Source organism: Ascidiella aspersa, chromosome 3 (assembly GCF_963924565.1).
Source record: "Ascidiella aspersa chromosome 3, kaAscAspe10.2, whole genome shotgun sequence".
Taxonomy (NCBI): domain Eukaryota; kingdom Metazoa; phylum Chordata; class Ascidiacea; order Phlebobranchia; family Ascidiidae; genus Ascidiella; species Ascidiella aspersa.
The window spans coordinates 5,467,364-5,482,675 of NC_139449.1; the positions used below are offsets into that span (position 1 = coordinate 5,467,364).

Consider the following 15,312-nt stretch of genomic DNA (forward strand, 5'->3'; position numbering starts at 1 on the left):
TCTTTTCCATACAGAAACTGCGAGCGTTTTTTTGCTTAACGCTTTACGAGAAAAACGATCGTATAAGTAAATGCTAAAAGTAGCCAATTTAAAAAAAGTTTTACCTAAATCAAAAAGTGTCTGAAAATACAATTAAACACGCAACTGATTTTATTTTACAACTTAACGTTTTTTCAAGTAGTAAAATAGCCCTTAATGCACAATTGTAATGTGATATTATAATCAAAAACGAGATATAACTGCTACCTTTAAATGGACGCATATTATGCCGTTTTTAAGACAGACCAAGACGAAATTATTCACAATCGAATTGAATTATTGAAAGAAAAATATTTACATTTACGCCATGGGTGGGTGCTCTGAAAGGTTGCTGCAGAGGTTGTATGTTATGCAGGCCTAGTTAACGTATTTAAGCTATAGGTTGTCACTAAAAAGGGCAACGTTATGCATTGTACATTTAACGAAGAATATTTCATATCTACGTTTTATAATGCAGTTTAGAAATGATGGTACGTGTATCTGTTGAGCTGTACTATAGTTATTAATTCAACAATAAACTTATTTTCACTATATATCAAAAATAATTATTCTTCAAACATTCCCAAAATTAAGTTAATTTATAAGGCCTATTAAGGAATTACATTTACCTGTAAAGGTCGTTTTCCCAAGGGTTCCTTTGTTTAGCTTCTTTAATCCTCCCGAGTAATAAGTTGGTGCATATAGACATTTTTCTTGTTGCAGATGTGCAGTATATAATAGCTTTAAGCCTAACGTAGATTAAACTTAAAATAGATTTGGCAAACATCATAAATGTTAAAAGTAACTGCCTGCTGCTATTCTTTTCATACTGTAATACACGTTTCTCTGTTAAGCGACAAATAATCTAAACTCTTGTGTATGGCACTGCGCCAAGTTTCTAAGTAGGTCACGCGACGCGCGCTTTTTTCGCGCGCAGTGCACCGTTTCTATTGGCAACGGCACTGCGAAATCGCCCAGACCTCTGTAACCTCTGTAACCTCTGTAACCTCTGTAACCTCTGTTTATGTTAATAACTAAACCAACCAAAGCTTTTGCCTTACGACTGAGTATTTTACTTGCTTTTTTAATACACTGTATAATTACCAGTCGATTTTCGTACTTTAAGAGCCGAAAGTCATATTCGCACTATTTTTTAACAAACCTAACTTCTAGGCCTTAAAACTACAACATTTTTTTTAATTATTCTTGTAACGCACGAAGGCATAAAAGGAGACTATTCATATACTCGGGAGATAATTTAACGACAAATTATGCAAAAAAATACTTATTTTACTTATTTTTTAGAAGATAAATTAGAAGATAAGGAAAAGTAGTGGTCGGCAAACGGTGGGCCACAGAGCCATTTTTAGTGGCCCATGTAATATTTCACTTTTTCTACACGCTGTGTGAACTCAGACTCCCTGGAATCGGCAATTTCTACTAAAATATATCTAGTTAAGGTAATTGTAATTTTTCATTTACCATTGCAAATATGGCTATTATAACATGAGTAGCGTTTCACGTAATATATGCATTTTTGCGTTTAGTGCGAACTTTTAACGTGATTGCTAGATGATATAGTATTAATCTTTCATGCATTAAGTATACGTTTTAGTCTAAGGTAAACGTTTTGCTAATTAATTAAAACCAAATATACGCAATTGGTTTTTGCGTTTCGCACGATAAACTTGGTCTAGTTGCATAAGAACAATACGTTCCTTAAATTACTTGAACTATGACGTTACTTGTGACGTCAAATGTAAGAATTTTTATATACCTTTGTCAGTGTTACTTAAATTTAGCCCAAACGCGATCTTCTATGATTTCTTGCGTCGTGCGACTCAAAACTTTACAGTCAATTTTCTGGTTAAATTATACTATAAATGCTGTTATTTCGAGAAGAAATATTCAAATTATTTTACGGCCTATGTGCCACGTATTCTTTTAATTGAAGATTTGCAACTTAAACCAAATACCCTGGAGCCGCCCCTGTTTTACCTTCCAATAGCTCTGAAAAGAATAATTTAGACCGCGACAAAAAAGTTTGCCGACCACTGCTTTAGAGCCTTCGGTGCATTTATTCACTAAACAATCTGTTATTTGATGTGGGTATTTCTAAATGTGTCTATTGTCTCTTAATTAAGGTACATTTGTAGATGTGGTGGCAGGGCAGTGTGATGTTTTGTGAGCGGTTAAAAGTTGACCAACATTTTGTGCAAGCTTATTTTTAGTGACAAATGACAAGTAGCAAGTATAGAGCGTTTTTGCAATAGACTTTCATATCATACTATACCATTACCTAACGGACAAAACGGACAAAATAAAGCTTTTTGCGTTACATGCCATTTGTAAGTTGTTTTCCGACAGCCGCCAAATATCCTAAAACTATCTTTGATGTGTGTCGATTTATTCTATGGCGTCACGTATCTATACTTAAGCTGTACAAACGAAATTAAATTTATTTATTATAACGCATGTTGGGCATGCATTAAAACTTGTGTAATCATTTATTTATTTCTTATGGAAGTATTTTTTTTCTATGTTGCGGACAATGGAGGTAAATTAGTCAATAATAGTCTTGAAAGTGCTACTATAAATAAACGAGGGGAAGGTTAATAATACGTTGACGAAAACCTATTGCTGAGAGTTCGATGGTAGGCTATATATAACGCCTTCAGGCTGACAATATTGTCCCACAACGCCAACATTCCAGAAAGTCATACAAAAAATTATATTTCGTTAAAATATATACTTACCTCGTGCCCAATTTGTAAAAGAGATGGCAGGTCGTAGGTTGCCCACCACTGAAGTAAAACGATTATCTATAATTTATTTTTATTTTTTCAGCAACCTGGGTAGGTGGCGGTTACATCAATGGAACGGCCGAGTACGTTTATACCCAAGGGTTTGGGCTTCTGTGGACCCAAGCCCCTTTCGGTTATGACTCTTTTTTGCTAAAAAGATGAGAGAACAGGTATGAACAATATAAAACAAAAGTATAACCATTGTTGGGCTAACTGCGGGGGTAAAACACGGAATCAAGAATGTCTACCAGACTATGACAGTGAGTTCAAAACGCCGTGTGGTGGCTTATGGATGAATTTTCTCACATTATATTTTACTGTATGAGATAAAATATTACAAAAGTCATTAGTGAGTTCATAAATTAAATTCCAATTTTTGTTATTTTGGTGCATAACTCAATTAAATTTTCTTTTTTATGAAAATCCTCTACTGACCCTATAAAGTACGATTTTGCGTTGCTTGCAAGGCTGCCACTCACACGTCGGTCGAAATAAAGTAAAAAATAGAAATACCCTGCCTTTCAGTGTTGGTAAATGTCAACCGGTTTGGTTCACCTCAACTAAAGTTACCATTGCTTCTTCGCAAAGCGAACTGAATCGGTCTATTTGCGGACAGTTGATCTTACACTAAACTAAACTAGCAGCGTTGCTGCTTCGTAAAAAATGTATAAAATTCGAGACTAATCAGAACGTAAACTCGATTTATTTTTAAACCTACTTGACCATGCTCGACCCATTCCAACTAAAACTCGGAAAAAACATGGGCGGATTCTTGAGTCTTCCCGTCTTAGTTGGAGATGTTTTTTATGGGGCGGAAATCATGGTCGCCGTAGGTCTACATAACTTTTTTCAGAATTTTGTATATTTCATGTTTAATTATAGTTAGTGTTTGACATTTTAAATACTCAGCTGCAGCTGAAGATAAAACCATTCGAGGAAGAATAATAATACGTAAATACGTTTTGAGCAGCCTGCAGGCAGCACTTCAACGCTGATAAGCCGGCTTCGCGAAGTTGTGGCGATCATCGTGGCAGTTTGCATCGCGGTCCTCTACACTCTCGTGGGGTGGGCGGAATGTACTCGGTGTCCTACACCGACGTTGTTCAGCTGACTTGCGTCCTGTCTGGTCTTGTAAGCTTGTTTCCTATAGCTTTGTTTTTTATCCTCCGTGAAAACACCTGAAAATGTTGCTTACAGTAACCTGTGTTTGTTAACCAATTAAATGGTAAAAAAACAGGCAGTAATAAATTTCCTTTTTTATTTTGGCGTACTTTCTAAATCTATGGTTTCAACTAATTCTTATTCGCTGTTAGCTCAGTTAATGAATAAGAAAATTTGCTTTTTTGAGCGCAGCGTTTTTAAAGGCAACTTTTACGCACTGTATAGTTACAGTGGTGGTAAACTAGCATTTCGTTTGTTGTGAACTGCAACGAGCCGAATCTTGGGCAAAAAATATGTATAAATAAAATCTAAAAAAATATATATATTTTGTTTTCACGTTGTTTTTACCGCCCGATTACTTTCGTGTGCGGCTGCGGCTGGTGCTTTTATTTGCGACGTTCCATCAAACTTGTAGGAGCCGTGCCGTTGCAGCGTCAACAAGTGAGATTACTATACGACGTTAACAGTTAACAGACAAGGCACAGAGCCTTGAACTGCATCATTGATATGTAAAACGTGAATACTAAATAAGGAGTAAACAACATTTTGTTATATATAGTGGATCGCACGAGAAACACAAAACGTTGCGTCGGACCGGTCAAAAAGAGCAGGGGTCGGCAACCTTTATTGCAATGCGGACCGGTTTAAAACTAAAAATTTTTATCGCGGACCGACCGGCCTTAAAAAACAACAAATATTCAGTAAAGGAAATTTCTTACAACTTTTTTCAATGCGAACTTTAAGAGTGTTTTGCTCAAAGAGCTATTCCCATCTGGGAATTTAACCAAGCCCGCGTCCCATTTCAATAAAACTTTTAAACCTTCAACGTTTTTTCTTAAATTACACTTGTATACAGTGGTAGGATTCAAATTTTGTCAGCCGGTTCTATCAGAAAAGTCATATTTTTCAGCTGGTATTGTTATCAAAAGTCATATTATTCTGGACTCCCCTGGCTTAAACAAGCTGTTTGGTAAGCCAGCGTATGGCTATATATCGGTTATTCTTAAGCCACGAGAGATTGTGGAAATTCTAGTAATTAAAGAACGCTTTGTTTGTATAAGCAATATAGGCACGCAACAGGCAAGACTTGAAAACACACTATTATCCCTAAAATAACAGCTAATATTATCTTAGGCCATAAACCGTGTATATTTAGGGTGATTGTAGGTTTCAAATTTATAAATTTGTAAAAAGTAAGCCGCAAATTTGTTTTCATTTATTTGTTTAGTGCACCGCAGCCTAAAAAAGTTTGAGAACCACGGCTGCATAGGAATAGTATGACAAACGGCGTCTAAATAATAAACGATACACTTCTTAAACACCTCGTTAACAAAACTTGATTATTAAGATTTTGGTTATTTATTACACTTTTTCTTGTTTATTTACTGAATGACATTTCAAGCCTTCAATATCCTTTGATCGTGTGTCGCTATCGTGAATTTTGAACTTGTTTATTCACAGCAAGCAAGTGACTGGACTAATTGTTGCGGAGCACTGATATACGACAATGAAAAAAATACCTTTTTAGAAAAACACTTTTGCGTAAGTCGTATAATGTAAAAGAATTCACGTTGCAAAAAGTTGTTCCGCCATAACAGATTAACGAACAACGAGATGACTTATTTTTTGTTTTACATAAACTTGTTTTTTACATAAACTTGTTTTTCCCTATTTTGTTTCACATAAACTTGTTTTGGTGTTCAGATTGCACACCATCAAAGCTTTGGTCTTAAATATTTTATTTATATCCCCATATGCAACTAAACTCCGTAGCTATAGCATTTACAAAACTAATTAATCCATGAACCCATGTTATCCTTTTAACGTGTTGTTCATATTTACGCAGTCTTAGGTAAGCCAATATTAATTGAATTAAATCAACAATATTTAAATAGACATTTTGCGTATGGGCGTATTCGTGATAAGTTAGAGAATTATGACAGATACCTTTAAAATCTACCGTAGCAATTATAATAATGGTTCACAAATTGATGAAATGTGAGATTTATATGTCGAATTGGCAAACACTACAGTAACACAGTTTTAATGGGTTATAGTATAGTTGGTTATAGTGTTGTTACATTTAAAAAATAAGTAATACGCATCAAAGCTTGTTAAAAAAATACATTCTGGGAATTTCCAAACTTAAGTAGATTTCGTACGAGAAATAGTTTGTCAAACGTCTAGAGGCATAAAACAAAATTAAAATAACCACAAACCAATTAGTAAGAATAACAGAGATGTCTATACTTTTAAGTAGCATAGCTCGAAATGCATTCTGAAAACTTAAGCTGAGTGCACTTTAAAATTGAAGTATGCCTTTACATTTTCGAACTCGTCTCAAAGCCATAATTCTCTGCTCCTTCTTCCTCTTTTTTAGGAAATTGATCATTCTCTACATTCTCTATTGAGCGTCCTCCATAAGCCAGGTTGCATTTAAAGAAGTCGAATCTATCCGACAGGTATCCCCTGGCAAATAGGCACTTAGCGAAGTAGGACACCACGAGTATGGTCAGGAGCGAGATTATCATTGAGAAGGTCTTATGAGGGAAGTTGGCGGTGGTGTCAGTGTTACCTGGATACGGGATAAAGGGCTTGAGTCCGATGAAGGGCTCGCCTCCGCCGATCCGCAAGATGAGCCCCAAAACGAATCCAGTCGACGATCCGTAAGTGTTCGGATCAAAGTAGAAGACACAAAGCAACTGAAAAATTGCGTTAGAATTATTGCTGTGGACATCTTCGTCATATAAAAAAATAATACACAATTCTTTAAAACAAAAATCTGGGTAAAATCCTGAAGTTCGTTTTTTTGTTGCCTTCTTGCACATTTATTTACAATTGGAATTCATTTTATTTCGAGAGATGTCAAAACGAAATGTCTATAACTTCCAATATCACGCAGATTAATATATAGTTACAAAAATGCGCTGTTTAAATCAACTATACATATAAACATATGCGTCTTCCAGTTAAACCAACCAACCAACCAACCAACCTGGGGAAAGAGCAGAACAAAAACAAGATCCGTGCAAAGGTAGAATAGAGCGTAGACCGACTGGACGACTATGGCAAGTACGCAGACCAAAGCGGCAACCACCAAGACCGAAACACGCATTACCCACATAAGCTCTCTCTCTGATGCCTAAAAATAGTTAAGAATCCAAAAATCTATTTATTCTGCAAATATATTAATCCATAGTGGTGATGGTGATTTAGTGGTGATGGTGATGAGTAAGTTATTAACAAAAGCACGCTAAATACCAACCCTTAATATTCAAATTTAAAATGATTTCAAACATGGAAATCTAACGTAAACCAAAGCATTCGTAATATTATTCGAAAACCCTGTCTGATTTTTTAGGTCGTTTCAAGTTTTTTGTTTATTGCTATTTAACAAGTGAATTATTTCTTCTGTATCACAAGGGGTTTGGTTAGAATGACCAGGCCGTTTTACGAATTCCCGTGACTACCATTCATTCAAATTAAGTTGAGGGTCATAGTTTTAAGTTATATTTTAAGTGATACGGCATTATGACGATTTAGTTTGCCATGACACCCGGAAAACTTAGTGTGTTCAATTGATAATTCTCACCCTTGGTCTAAAAACTTTTTTGTAAACGTTCCAAGTGAACAAACTGGAATTGGAAAGCAGCACAGAATCGGCTGATGACATCACTGCAGCGGAAATAGCGCCGAGGCCGATGAAAGAAACAGCCGGGGGACAAAGATGCTGGAGAACAATCGGAAGAATGAGCGCCGCTTGGTTGTTTTCAGCTGGAGAAAGACCGCTCGGGTGGTATGACGTGGCAGTCCAATCTGTCAATCAAACAGAGCTTAAACGGTACTCGAAAAATCGATTTACATAAACGCAACAGAGAATTGTGGCTTTGAGACGATGAAAAAGCACACATCAATTTTAAAGTGTACTCAGCCTAGGATTTCTGATTTTAATTATTAGCTAGGCATAACAACTAACGCCTATAAGAGACCTGGGCAAAACACGGCCCATGGACCGTAACCAGCCCGCTAAGCAATTTAACCCCAACCACGGTTCATTTTTCTTAAACATGTTTGGTTGTAACATATACATACAGACTAAAATGGAAATTGTTTTCGTTTTTCGTAAGTTCTACGCTTTCGTCTTTTTGACGTCTTTACAATCAAAAGTCACCCTCTGCACTGTGACACTCTGTCAAACGAAAGTTTGTCGATCTTAGCCTTATATTTTAATCATAATAACATATTACGTGTAACCTATAGTGACGTATTTAGGCTGGACAGTTTGACTGACGTTTAAGATTCTGTGGCTCTCTTACTTGTTGATGCTGCAACGGCTCCAACGAGAAGGGACGGCACGGAACAAAGTAAAGCACCTGCCGCAGCTCCAAACGAGAGCAGTTGGGCAGTGTTGGCACTGTTTGCGGAAAGCACGCGTTGGAAGTATGCCTGCCAAGGGATGCCGCCGATTACCTAAATATATATTAGCACGAGGAGTTTAACATCGTTGAAGTTAATTCACCTTATTCTGTCGGGTTGCGGAAGGAGTAAAACCAATTTAAAGAAATTTTCGTACATAGGGAGGAACAGATCCAGCGTTTTTGTTTGGGTTGGCCGTGAAAAAAAATGTTTTAGATATGACGTCACAAGTTACGTCTGTGGACATAAGGAAAAATGAAAATGTTACACGGCGACTTTAGTTTGTAACGATTAATATGGGAAAAACCTAGTATAAACTTAAGAAAATAAAACGTGAAACTTGTTTGCATTTAGGGATTAAAGCCAGCAAAAACCTCTGAATCATATGTCATTCCTCACTTAGTTGGTATGAGTTTGGTGTTGCAAAAAATGTTTTCGTCTTATGTGTCATTATGTCATTATATAAAGCAATGCAATACATAACCTATCAACAGTTAACCAGACAAGCTCGAACCAGTTGAAAAACCGAGTCTATCCAGTTTCCTGCGAGGTTGCTGTCCCATGATCCAAGCCAACTGCTGTTGCCGTAAGCTGTTTCAGTAATGCTTGACACAGCTTTATTGCTAAACGCGAACGGCAGGGCAATTACCTAAATATAAAATATTTCTGGGTTTAAAGCTCGTTTCTAAAATAAAATATATAAATGTTTTATGAAATAGTATGCGATAATTGGATTTGACCGACTTCTATAAAATAAAGAATTAAACAAGAAGAAAGTTATTTTCACTGCGCAACAGTAAACGCATTAAGGCCAATGCATGCGAAATGTAAATATTTTTATATTAGTTTATTGGCAAATAATATAGTTTGGGTACATAACCTCGACAAGCGAAGTTAACTTGGATAACTGTGCGTACACTAAAGATTGTTTAAACAAAAAAATCAAATTTTATTTATATAAAAAGGGCTTTTCATTGAATTCGAAACAAAGAATTTTTTTGTTTTTCCGGTCATGGGTGGGTGCAGGGATAAGACCATGGCCCCACCCAAACAGTATTTTTTGCCAACCCTTGCTATGCAAATGTAAAAACAAATGCGTTTCCCCCCAACTTCTATCTACTTTTACTTTTACTGCGTTTTGTCTGTTTTAAGAAAATTCTATTCAGCCCAAAGACGCCGCTATAATTTTTTTGTTAAATTAACTATTTTGACGGGTGTTTTTAAGAATAATTGTTTTTTGACGTCACGGCGTTATGTAACTTTGTGACGTCATTCCTAAAAGTTCAACCTCTATGAAAATCCTTACCGCCTCTGCCTTCAATAGCATCAATTCAATATGTAATAACGCGAATACGTGCAAGTCTATAATGTATAGAGATATTTGCGAAATGTGTTTAATGGTACGTTTAAGTAAACCGCTAGCGAAAAGCGTTTAATGCTAACAGCGCCTTATTTCAATGGGGTACAATCAAATTAGTTGGTACTTTAATACCCCTGCAATTAAGTCATTACCCTAGATTGCTAGTTGAGCATTTGCCCAAAGCATTTAGTTACACTTCCGGTTTTGTTCCAAAAAAAGCACTAAATTTGTTACACAGCTATAGTTATCTTTATCAGCGTTTCTTATAATTTTCTGACTAATGAAATGAATATTGAAAATATATTATACTCACTAAATTGCGTGTACCAACATATGAACGTACGGTTTCGGAATTAAGCTTTGCAAACATCGCCCTAAAAGAATCCGTTCAAGCGTTAGGCCTATTTTTCGACTTGACAGTTGTGTAACTATTATGTTTCTTGCATTAATTTATCATGGACGCTTTCAACATATTTTTTTATTAAAAAGGACTGTATTGAAGGTTACTGCTTTATAGACTGTGTTGCCCAGGCTGCACGCAAATCCAAAGCCATATTGAGTCAAACGCCAGATTACATTTAGGCAAGATACGCTTAATTTTAGTCTACTAAACAATAAACGCAAAAACTGGCAAAATATAAAAAAAAAAATCACAACCAAAATTTATTTTATCTTTGATACAATAAGAAATGCAACAGTGGAGTAAAAACTTGACAGTCTTGGCGCAATTGTTATTTATTCAATGTCGATTGCTAGGCATTTAGTAAAACTCCGTGATCTACTGTCGTCGATCTTTTTATTGTGTTTATTTTGAGGCGGGGTACAATAGAGGGAGCATTCCGGTTGCGAACCCTCTAATGACAAAAGTGCATTATATTACTGTGCACAGCTGGCTGAATTTGTAGTGTGGCGCATTTGCTAAAGTATGTCGAAATAGGATAACACAAGATACCAAACATAGTTTATTAGCCATACGTTTAAGCAAGTTTGTTCTGGGTGTACTCAACAAGACAGCGGTTATGGGCAACAAGCTTACCAGACCAAGCAACAGGCAAATCAGCTGAACAACGTCGGTGTAGGCCACTGAGTACATTCCGCCGACGAAAGTGTAGAGAACAGCGATACAAACTGACACGATAATCGCCACGTCTTCGCGAAGGCCCGCTATCACTGTTAAGGTCCCGCCTGTACACATAAATTCAAATGTTTTTGCCTAAAATAACCCAAAGAATATCCTATTGGGCAGGGACAACCAGCAGGCATATACCTAGAGCCACATTTAAAAGCGGGTTAACCACGAATAGCAACCCTTAAACATTAAAAAGCAATAAATATCACCTTGTATCTTCCTTGATTATACAAATTTGCTGTTAGATTTATTTTAAATGTTGCACAATTGTAATATTGCGTGGTCTACATTTAGCAAACATTTTATCAGACTGCTAAACTCCTCCAAAAAATGTCATCACGCTGTCGAATGTTTTAAAAACTGCTGACGTGATTCTACAAGAGAGAATAGGAGCTGAGCAGGGATGGATCCCGTTTTAATCTAATTTGAGAGGAAATAGTAAAAAACTTGAAAAAGGGAAAAAAATGCGATTGGTTGTAAACCTAATACGAAAAATCGTTTTGTTTTTCTTTGTTTAAATTTGTCTCACCTCTCATTTATTTTCATTTTTCTTGACTTTTTCACTTATCAGCACTAACTATTGTACGCATTTTTTGATTATTAACCAAAGGGGGTTATTTTTTTCGCATTTCCGAAATTTGCCAAATAATGAGTTTAGTGTTGGTGTTTGGGAGAAAATATCAATAATTAATTGCCGTAACACCTAGACCTGTTACAACTGTCACTATTTTCCACTTAAGTGAGTCGTGTAATTTACAACTGCTGAAAAATGTTTGGAAATCTATTTCGACCGAACTTTAAAAAAAACTTTATTGTGCTTTATCAATTTACAAACCTAAGGCGACCATGATTGCCGCGCCGTAAAACAATTCTCCAAGTAAGGCGGGCAGACACAAGAATCCGCCCATCCTCTTTCCGAGTTTAAGTTGAAACGGATCCAGCATGGTCAAGTAGTTCTAAAAAAATGGGAAGGATTAAACTTAGGAGAAAAAATAGTTAAAAAAAATGCGACAAAAGAAGGCGCGAAATAAGTGACTTTGAGGTCGTTTTAAGCTGCTCTGCTCTTTCGTGTGCGTGACAACCGTTCAAGCGGGCGAAAGATCGGCTGAAATGTTTCGAAACCCGTGAAGCGTTGCAAGGTGAAAGCTGCTGCTGACGTGCTAGAAAATAATATAGTGCCACATACTTGAACTTTTAGTGTCACATTCTTGAGCTTGTTTTAATAAACATTGTTGAGTCGACAAAATTCAGAAACCGATCTTAAAATGAAAAGCTATAACAACATCCAATATTTATATTTAGATGAATTTTAAATGTCGAGTTTTAAACACGCTTAACTTGGGGTGCATTACTGACAATCGCTAAACACGCACTTAACATAGCCTATATCTTTGTCTGTCTAGATAAAATCCATGATATGTCTTAACAAGTGTCCATCGTAAATCGTTTTTAAAAGTTCTGAGCCAGGTTATCCACATTGTTAGTTAATGTTTCTCTTTATTCGTAAGACATTAATAAAAAACGATTAAAGGGAAGATAACTAAACCCACTTGTGTAGCATAAATAGGCCTACGTCTTTCCGGTTTAGTATTAATCGTTTTACTTTACGATTTTACGCTGTGGAAAAACGCTGGCAACGTAATTATTTTTCCTAGGCTATTATTTAACAATACCTGTTCTCTCATCTTTTTGGCGAAAAAGAGTCCACCAAACAAAGGTGCCAATGAATAACAGAAAGGGGCTAGGGTCCACAGAAGCCCAAAACCCGGGGTGTAGATATACTCGGCAGTTCCGTTGATATAGCCGCCCCCTACCCAGGTTGCTGAAATAAAAGATTGCGAAGACGTGAGTTACTCTTAAAATAAGCAAACAGTCTGCTTGTGTGAAATTTGAATGATCATTGGAGAGGCTGAATATTCTAATTCTATAGCAGAGATTCTCAACCTGGGATCCGCGAAGCCGGTTTTATAGGGACCACGAAGGAAACGCTGAGCTATATGCTTTTAATTGATGCTAAAATGAAAACGAAACCCGCTCCTATTTTAACGCATATGTACCAATATATACGAGTAACAAAGAGATAGCTGAAATAGATCTTCCCCACAATTATAAGCTCAGAAGCAAGTGCAGGAGATAATAAAGAAATGACTCACGACTGACCAAAGCTGCATAAAACCGAGAAAATGTCGCCCGCAGCGCAACAATTTAACATTGGGTTATTGGTGTTTGAAAAGCTGTGACGACACGCAATACAACATTCACTTTGCAAGAACATTATAGATTTACGCAAAAAAAGTCTCAGTCCCCCTGCGCTAGCTTGTTGTCATATAATATATCAGTATAAAAAATAAGTTTAAATCTGAAATTTAAATAAGGCCGCTGTACTTTCGTAGATATGTGTTATGTGTATTCTTATTATCTTATTAGAAATATACCACATGCAATGGTATTTACAGAGACTTTTTGGTAAAAAAATATTAACAAAACAGGACCAAAAAAAGTATAAAGGAAATTATTTTTTTTGGCGGTTTTATTATGAAAGTTGGTAAGACACACATAGTTTGTGTTAGGGGTGGCATATAGTGCCATAACCCCTGTGCACTATTTAGATATTTATTAATTATACACATTTTTCTTCCTAAACATAGACTGACTAAATCGGTCGTAAAAAGTAAAAAATAAAGTTAAAGCTCGCGAATCGCAAAATCAAAAGCCATTTATTCAGTTCTTTAACTATATGTGTAGTTTTGTTTAGAGCAGAGGACAGCTTAAAAGCAGAATAAACGCCAAACGTAACATGGAACCAAAAAATTCACATTCAAAAGTTAAATATTGCAGAGCTCACGCCCCTGGATGAGAACCACAGATCTGAAACGTTGTCAGGGTCTGTCACGCGAACTTTTTAAAGGTTGAGAACCACTATTCAATGATATTTAGCAGAAGTTACCTGTCATACTAAAGATTCCCACAAAAAGTCCAATGTCTCTGCTTGCCACCAAAAACGAGTTAATCGTCTTCCCAGCGCCTTCACTTCGCTTGTACCATGTCGCCCAAACGCCAACAGCCAAAATAAGCAGGTAGAAAATGCAAATGGACACAAGCCCAGGGATGTTTATTGTCATGGCAGGATATTTTGGTACTTCTGTAAAATATTATATTTTGGTACTTCTGTAAAACATTATAAGTCCCCGGCAATGCATTAAAATAATTTTGCGGAACATTATACCAACAGACCGGCATTACACAAAAAAAGATCGGAATTGACCGGCATTACATGGAACAATAGTCAGAATAACATATTTGTTGCGGGAAACCTGACGATCTCTTGCTGAATAAAAACACTAGTTTAGACAAACGCACATTTATGGTTGTGGGTAAAAAATAAACAGTTGTTCATAAACTTTTTTTCTTGCGACGCCCTTTTAAAAGTTTATTGAGTGTATTGATTGCGACGCACCGAGTTAAAAAAAATAAATATTTGCAAAAAAATTAACTGCTTATCAAAAAACAAAAAAGCACGAAATTCCGACAATATTTTAGGCGTGAAGTCTTGTATTACACAGGAGTGTGATGTGCAGGTTGTTTAACTTTCAATCAAAATGCACTGGATTTAATCACGAGTTGCAATTATGTAATAGTTCTTATTGACCCTGTTGTCACTGACTTAAATACCTCGTTGCCAATAACATACTAGGCCCATAGAGTTCTCCCGAATTTTCTTTGCTTTTATTTAGTTTAAATTGTCAAAACGTTTAATTTTAAAGAAAGGGTGACGCTTTAAAGCAGTGGTTCTCAACCTGTTGCACGCGTAGCACTAGTGGTACGCGAAGTCATTTTGGGTGGTACGCTGTACGCAGTATGTTTTTAAGTAACATTTTTTTTATTGTAAACTATACCTTCATCGTAATGATTGTATAGTTAAATTTTTTATGTTTCTTTAACGATAGGAACTATTATCTTTCCGGAACATCTATGCATATTTCTTTTATGACATCGTAGCAAAACAACAAAGAATCACAAAACTTGACTACCAGTATCTTGCAAGTTAAAAAAGAGAAACTTTTTTGAGGTGGGCCGCATTTGCATCGAAATTTCCGAGCTAACTAATTAGCTAATCCACCCCTGTTATAATCCTATATACATTTTGAGTAAAGTTGAGTTTTTCGGCATTTTGTTGGTACGCAACAAGATCATAAAAGCTCGAGGTGGTACGCAGTGAAAAAAAGGTTGAGAACCACTGCTTTAAATACATCAAAGACACTCTCGCATTAATAGTCTTCTATTTTTACAGAAATTGCACTTAGTAGAATTATGATTCGTACAACATGCATTAGTATATGCATATCGATTTTTGGCTGCATAAATTTAATTAATATCTTACTGATGTGTTGTAGCCCCCTCAACAGACTATTCTTCGTAACCTG

The 15,312-nt window shown here is 36.1% G+C and overlaps 1 protein-coding gene across 1 annotated transcript; it reads right to left on the bottom strand.

The window, feature by feature from the left end:
• Positions 1 to 5,462: 5,462 nt before the first annotated feature.
• Positions 5,463 to 14,025, bottom strand: LOC146158196 (high-affinity choline transporter 1-like). Its single transcript, XM_083384328.1, has 9 exons — positions 13,836 to 14,025; positions 12,562 to 12,710; positions 11,724 to 11,844; positions 10,796 to 10,944; positions 8,914 to 9,048; positions 8,300 to 8,453; positions 7,576 to 7,799; positions 6,979 to 7,125; positions 5,463 to 6,685 (listed from the first exon to the last, which is right to left on the bottom strand). Exons 1-9 carry the CDS (start codon positions 14,008 to 14,010, stop codon positions 6,305 to 6,307), a joined length of 1,635 nt encoding a protein of 544 aa, XP_083240454.1. The 5' UTR covers positions 14,011 to 14,025; the 3' UTR covers positions 5,463 to 6,304.
• Positions 14,026 to 15,312: the final 1,287 nt, after the last annotated feature.